This window comes from Oryzias melastigma, linkage group LG13, assembly GCF_002922805.2.
Source record: "Oryzias melastigma strain HK-1 linkage group LG13, ASM292280v2, whole genome shotgun sequence".
Classification (NCBI taxonomy): domain Eukaryota; kingdom Metazoa; phylum Chordata; class Actinopteri; order Beloniformes; family Adrianichthyidae; genus Oryzias; species Oryzias melastigma.
Window position 1 is genome coordinate 30659650 of NC_050524.1, and position 7083 is coordinate 30666732.

General features: G+C 36.7%; 2 protein-coding genes across 2 annotated transcripts in view; both read right to left on the minus strand.

Moving 5' to 3' along the window:
• Positions 1–1256, minus strand: part of LOC112149159 (zona pellucida sperm-binding protein 4) — a 2137-nt gene extending 881 nt beyond the window's left edge. The window contains exons 1-6 of the mRNA XM_024276657.2: positions 1041–1256; positions 850–971; positions 655–757; positions 371–582; positions 220–308; positions 10–143 (exon numbers count right to left, since the gene is read on the minus strand). Of these exons, the coding sequence (XP_024132425.1) occupies positions 10–143; positions 220–308; positions 371–582; positions 655–757; positions 850–971; positions 1041–1221 (841 nt within the window). The 5' untranslated portion in view covers positions 1222–1256. The remainder of the gene's footprint in view (positions 1–9; positions 144–219; positions 309–370; positions 583–654; positions 758–849; positions 972–1040) is intronic.
• Positions 1257–2199: 943 nt separating this feature from the next.
• LOC112149644 overlaps positions 2200–7083 on the minus strand; it is a 5743-nt gene continuing 859 nt past the window's right edge. The window contains exons 2-9 of the mRNA XM_036214659.1: positions 5159–5503; positions 4902–5000; positions 4759–4818; positions 3873–3899; positions 3045–3224; positions 2918–2965; positions 2786–2845; positions 2200–2574 (exon numbers count right to left, since the gene is read on the minus strand). Of these exons, the coding sequence (XP_036070552.1) occupies positions 2516–2574; positions 2786–2845; positions 2918–2965; positions 3045–3224; positions 3873–3899; positions 4759–4818; positions 4902–5000; positions 5159–5503 (878 nt within the window). The 3' untranslated portion in view covers positions 2200–2515. The remainder of the gene's footprint in view (positions 2575–2785; positions 2846–2917; positions 2966–3044; positions 3225–3872; positions 3900–4758; positions 4819–4901; positions 5001–5158; positions 5504–7083) is intronic.

A 7083-nucleotide genomic window follows, 5' to 3' on the forward strand; every position in this document is an offset into this window, starting at 1 on the left:
ATGAAGGACCTTTTGCAAACCTCATTTCAGTGCGTAGTACACCTTTGTTCTTCAGTGCTGAGGGGTAATCAGCTTTACTTTGCTGAACATCAAAACCCAGCTGTGTCATTTGGGTCAGTGCAAAGCTGCACTTCACAGTAAGGCTGAAAACACACAGAACAACAACATTAAAGCAGCCAAACTAAGGGAGAAAACATGTGCATTGTTTCCCCTCATTACCGAAACGGTGTGTCTCGAATGATTACGCCTCTCTGCGGGTACCGCTTCACCTCTACGATGATCCAGTACGTGATATTTCCATTGTCAACCTGCAAGCAAGACACCTACAGTCTAACCTCAAAAAAAACAACTTAAGCTGCCGATTTATTACCTTTGATTGAGTACCACAGTCAGTGAATGGAAATCTATAGGTGACGGCGTCGATGGATCTTTTCTGGGGTTTACAGTTGTGATTTGGGTCAGAAGGAATCCATATTGCATCCAGGTTCAGAGGTGGGTCTGTTGCATTCCTGGGAATGGTAATGTTGAACCCATTTTTGTTGCAGAAGAACTCCTTTAACACATCTGGAAACGTGTTTGCCTCTGTGGAAAACACACACTACATCCATCAGCAGAGAGATTTACACCAAAAATAAAATTAAGATAGTTCAGCACCTCTCTTTTCTGTTTCACATTCTACTTTCATGGAGTGGACAATTCCAGGTACCCCTCCATCCCCAGGTGCAACAATCACCACTGTGAGACTGGTTGTGCTTTCCTATCAAACAAAGAATTAAAGAATAAATTCACCAAGTCTGTTGCCTCTTGTACCAGTTCAGACATGTCTGATTTAAAGAACAATTAACTCACATATCTTTTCACAAAACAACCATGGAAAGCAACCGTTAGGATGACAGAGTTGTGCGTATCTCCAAAGAAGTAGTGGCAGTGATTGGCAATAGCTGCAGCTTGATAATATCCACCACGTTCATCTGGAGCACATAAACAGCGTGATCATCTAAGCTCTGCCTTCTACATCTGCTCACAGCAAAGCCACTTACCTTGAACGTAAATGGTCAAGGGGAGATTGCTAAACTGCTCTTTCGATAAATAAACAGACATGAGATTATCATAGCAAACCACTGGAGTATCTTTAGCAGAGCGGCGAATTCTCGATTCAGACCAGGCATCACAGTTTGGAAAAATCAGAGACAGAAACAAAATGAAGTCCCAGGAGTTCATTTTTGCTTGTAGATACTCTGAAACAGGAGCAGCAGCTGCATCTTGTTTGCTTTAATTGACTGAAGCCTCAAGAGATAAGAACAACCTGACTGAAAATGTTCTTATTTTAGCACAAAGTCTTTGTAAATTTTTTTTATATTGTGACAAATTTTCCTGATGATCTGAAAGACATCAACTTTTATCTGCATGTTGTTTTATTCCACTAAAACAGGGGTCTGCAACCTGCTGCTCCGGAGCTACATGTGGCTCTATTACCCCTCCATTACGGCTCTTTGGTCAAAATAAAATGTTGTAAAAATGTTAAAAAGTAACTGTAAAGGAAAAAGTAATTAAGTAGTAAAGTTTAAACACAAGTAAATCAACTTGAACTTTATTCAACTCGTCAACAAACAGTTGAAGGACAGTTTCAATGAGGATCCTAACAATGGTAGCGCTAATTCTCCATCAATCCTTTGTAGTTTGTCAATGTCATACTGACACATTTTGACTTAATTTTGAGCTTCATTTATAAAAGAAAATCAATGTATTGTCAGTAAGCACAACCAGAATTAAAGCTACATTAGGTCATAATCCAATGCACTTTAAACCAGATTTTCTATATTTGAACAAATTAAATGATTTTAAGTGGTAGGTGTCACTTAATGAGCTCTGATTTAGTTTTTGTTGGTTATTTTTTATAAATTTGAGAGTGAAATGTACCAGAAACAGTAAAATAAACAGTTTTTTTATCATAATTGATGACTTACACTTCCTTCTCCATTTGTTGCACTTGCTTGACATGATCCTATGGTGTAGGATGTCTTTTATTTTGAAAGGAAATCGTGCAAACCTCTGTCAAAAGTTATAAACTATTTTATATTTAAATATATATATATATTTTCTTTAAATATAAATCAGTATCTTATTTTTCTAAAGGGTGAGTGAAGACTTTATGGCTCCTACTGAGTTTTGGTTGGCAAGAAATCGACCCAAATGGCTCTTTAAGTGTTGAAAATGTAATGCCCAGAGACTGAACCACTGCGACCAGAAGAGGGCGACACCAACATAAAGATGACTGTGATGTGACACAGCCATAGACTTTATATAAAAATAACTAGTCAATGAACACAGCACAACTTTTATTTTTGGAGAAATTCGCAAAATAAGGACATTAATACAAAAAAAAATGGTTTCTTAAACAAAAGCCATAGAAATACACATTAATTTCAGGAAAAACAGTGCAATCGAGTTACAAAACAATAGTCTCAACCAGTTGTTTTAGTCAGATGACGGGTGAGTTCTGTCTTTGGCTGCTCTACACTCGGCTGAGCTGCTCTGTGCTCCTGTTGTAGATGGGGTTGTTGTATTCTCCATCTGAGAGGGAAAAAATAAGTTAAAGTGAAGTTTGATGTATATTTATAGACATTTTCACAGACAAAAAAAATGTAAAAAGAAATCAGTATTTTGGCTTTTCCCTCTTTCAATCCCCTCAGAAAAACAACAGATTAGTAAATTCATTTTTGGTTTGATTACTTTTCCAACTTTTTCCAAACATTTTTGATGTAATATGAATGCAGTGGTATACCTTGCTGACTCTCCACATGTGTGGCCATGACTTGCTGGTTTCTGATGTCATGCTGGTTGACTGTGTGGGAAAACAGAACAGTAACCCATCTGACCGAACAAGAAGGTTGCAAAACAGACATTATTATCTCACCGTAAACGTGGCGGCGGAGGCTCGCTTGGCGCAGTCTGGTGAAGAGTTCTAAGAGGCACATATGTCATTATGTTAGGTTTTTAAAAGGTGGAAATCTGTACCAAGTACTCAAGCAACTTAGAAATACCTATGTGAAATATATTTCTTTTTTGAGTTTCTTCTCTGTGAAACTGGAATTCTTCAAGGTTTGGATAGATATGGGCAGAACTTTGAGGAGGCTCAGTCCTATTTGGATTCTGTACAGCTCCTGCAGGCATTCTGCTGTCCTGGGCTGAATCAGCACCGACTGGAGATTGGTCGTCATTTTCTAGTAAGTGAAAAAAAATCTCATCAAAACACATGAGATAAATTGAAAGGCAAATGCTGGCTTTTGCTTAAAAGACCCACTGTGATCATCTTTTGATCGACTGTAAAAGCGTTCTCTAATTATGATTATGCTATTTTTAGGCAAAATTAAAAACTTGTCGTTTTCAAGGACACAGTTTCATTAGAAATTCACCTCTGAGTTGTGGGTATGACTGTTGCCACACACAACGCTATAGCCTACAGCCCCTCAAACCCCCAACCTAACACTACTGGTGCAACAAAAATGGCGAACTTATCCAATTGTACAGCTTTGAGCTAGATTCCAGCTCTTAAGAGAAAAACAAAGACGTATATGGATCTATTTGGATCTATGGAGCCACCTAGCACATTTTTTACGTCACAAATATGTTTTATTTTTTCCAAACTGCATTTTTTTTGTATGCTCCTGATTCACAACGATTTGAACAACAAAATACTCTAATTTTCTCTTGAGATGTCCTCCATCATCAGAAAAATGTCACAAAAACATGTGAAAAACTCAGAAAACACCATTTTCATCAGAGTATGTTTTTTTAAAGATAAAATAAATAATTAGTTTTTATATAACTCAGAAAAACATCACAAAAATGAAGGGGGAAGATTAACGCACCGTAAACACTACTGTTACTCTCCACACCTGCAAGAAAAGAAAGCAAATACAAATAAATAAATATGTATATTTCATCAGATTTTCTGTGGTTTACCAAGAATGTCCATTTTAAGAGATAGCCATGTACTTTAAAGTACTACCTTTGAATCAATACTATAAACTCTACCTGTGGTTTGTAAATGTATGTCTGTAAATATATCTGAATCATCAGCTGATTCAAAACACACCTTAGGTCGCGGGGCAAACAGGATAAACATTTATTGAATACTCTAAAACAAAATTTGTAAAACTTTTTAAAACTGTAACCTTTTAACATATTAAGAACTAGATATATAGCATTACCTGCGATAATGCTAGTGGAAATACTGTAAGCTGATTTTGACTGCTGAAGATGCTAGTGCTGATAGCTGAAAATGCTGAAATTGATAGCTGAAAACCCTGACATTACTAGCTTAAAATGCTAAAGCTGATATCCAGCTAAAATAAGCCAAAATAGCATAAAAAACATTTAAAAAACTTAGGTTAGCCAAAACAGCTAGCATGTAGGTGAAAAAAATAGCTGAACTTTAAAATGTCCTAAAAAACTGAAAAAAGCCTAAATTAGCTAAAAGAGCTAAATTGTAGCTGAAATATTAGCTAAACTCAAAAACAACATAAAAAGCCAAAATTAGCCAAAACAGCCTTTTTTTACTCTCCATAAAAATATATTTAGTCAAAATTATTCAAGTTAGAAATAAGCACAAGATAACATCGGTCCATTAATAACAATAAAATGAAATGATCTGGAGGGCCGGAGAGAATTACCTGGAGGGCTGAATCGGCCCCCCCTGGCCTTGACTTTGACACGTGTTCTAAAGTAACACAAAAACTAGGGATGCTAGCATACCTTCAGTTGCACCAGAAGCAGAGTTGATTTGACTTATTTCAACGTTTTTCTTCCAGACACCTAAAGAGAAAGTTTCATTTTAATAAACCTCCTGTCTATTATTAAAAAAAAAAGTGTTGTGCTAAATTTGGTCCCAAACTCACATATGAAGTGAATGCAGCAGTAGGTGATGAAAATCAGCAGAAACAAGATACCCACAGAGATGCAGATGTACAGAAGTCGCTCATAGTCCAGTTTGTTACCTGCACAGTAGATTGTGTTTATTTAAAACTGTAGATAGCAGGAAATAGCACCTCTAGTGTGTCCTTTGAGGTCTGCGACCACGCATTGGAAAGAAAAAAAACAAGCCCCTCGCAGATGCTGTGCACCTGTTAAATGTAGAAACCAAATTTCCACTTACTTTCTTCTCTCATCAGCTCCACTTGATGACATTCAGACCCCAGCATGCAGCTGTAACACCCCAAATCAGTGTTTTCCAGCTCACTGATGCGAATGGAGAAGTCACCAAGTGAGGTCTGGATGGGAAAGACTTTCAATCTGCCATTTCTGGGGTTCCAAAACTTAACTTGTCCATTAGAAGAAAGTACCACCAGGTTGCTGTCTCCGTTGAAGGTCCAAGTGACCTTACCCGACTTTGTCTTTGTGAAGTGGCAAGGCAGTAGCACAGGGGATCCAATCGGAGTGTTGACTTTTGTAGTTGCACAAGACATTCCACCAGAAGGGCTTTTGCAGGGGCTTTTTTCATCTTAAACAGAAGACACATGATACAGATTTCATTTGCTTCATCACCTGTGCCTCATTTCCTTTCCTCATGATGGTGCGTTTCATAAATGTGGCACAACCTCTTATTTTACTGCAACTTTGGTACAACTTTTAATCAAATCTTTTTCCAAAAAGTAACCCGTCTGAGAACATTGCAGAGATCCTTAGGGAGATCATTATCTTGATTCTGTGAATTTTTATAAATTAAATATTATTGTGATTTATTTGAAATCCTGAAATATTGAAAAAGCATAATAATTAAGTCTTAGCTAAATTTCCCCCTTTTTCAGATGCGTTATACTATTCCATACCAGCTGTTCATATCAAAAGCTCATTTAACAAAATGTACAGGAAAAGTAGTTTGCGTCAGACTGTATTTTTTTGTAAAATATATTTTATGTTTTGACAAATTCTCCATATTAATTCCATTGATTTGTTTAAAAAACTTCCTCCTTAAGGCTTATCCATTTAGGGGTCGTAACAGCACACACTGTTTCGCTTCAGATTTGGCAGAGTTTTTACACTGGATGCCCTTCCTGACACAACCCTGTACTTGAGGGGCACAGGGACCCAGTTAGGCAGCACCGTCAAGGGTTTTGCCTAAGGACCCAATCTGGATGGGATCAGTGGACAACCCGGGGATTGAACCCAGGGCTCCTGCGTGCCAGTCCTAAACTTAGCCCACTTTTCCACGTGTCGAAGGCAAGCAGTTCAGAATGGCCTCAACTGAGAGCAGATTCTAGCTTGATCAAACTTCTCCCAAATAAAGAAAGAAAATTTAAGAGGAAAAAAAATAAAAAGCTGAGAAAAAAAAAAAGAAAATGTCAAATGGACTGTGGAGCTCTTCGAAGAGAAATCCTTGTTTTTTGGGCTGCCTGGTATCTGAATCCACACAGCCAGAGTGAAGTAAAGCCACATGGAGCTGTGAGGGTCTCTGATGTTCCTCTATCCACAGAAACTGTTCATATATGTGGCCTAAAGAAATCTGACTTTTGTCTGTATTTTTTGTTTTTCATTCAAAAACATGTTGATTATTTTTGCTGACAAATGTTATTCTTGTTATTTTTATAAAATTACAACTAAAACTTTTTGTCTATGCTGTAAAAACAGTTTGTAAAACATCTTTGGGGTTTCCACAGCAAAATGAGTCCCATCTTTCAAGATGGAATTTTCTGTTTTTGCATGATTTTATGTCTAGTGTGTGAATACAACATGGAAAAATGACAAAATAAAGGTAGTGTCACATAGGAGAGGTTGTACTGATTAAAATGACACCAAATAAGCAAGCAGGTGGTCTTTCAAATGCAAAATTCAAATTTAGATAAAAGAGTTTCAGCCCCTATAGGTTCCAAAGGGTTTAAAATAAATGTTTTTAATGTACAATTTAGTATGTGATTTGCATTGGGATTTTTTTTGCAGATAATAGGTGGCTGACAAATATATTGTAAAAAAAATAATAAATGATTGTGATCAATCGCAATTTATATTTTCCAGATTTGCGATTGATTCGTTAATTTTTTTTAATCGATTCCCGGCACTAATTATATATATATATATATATAT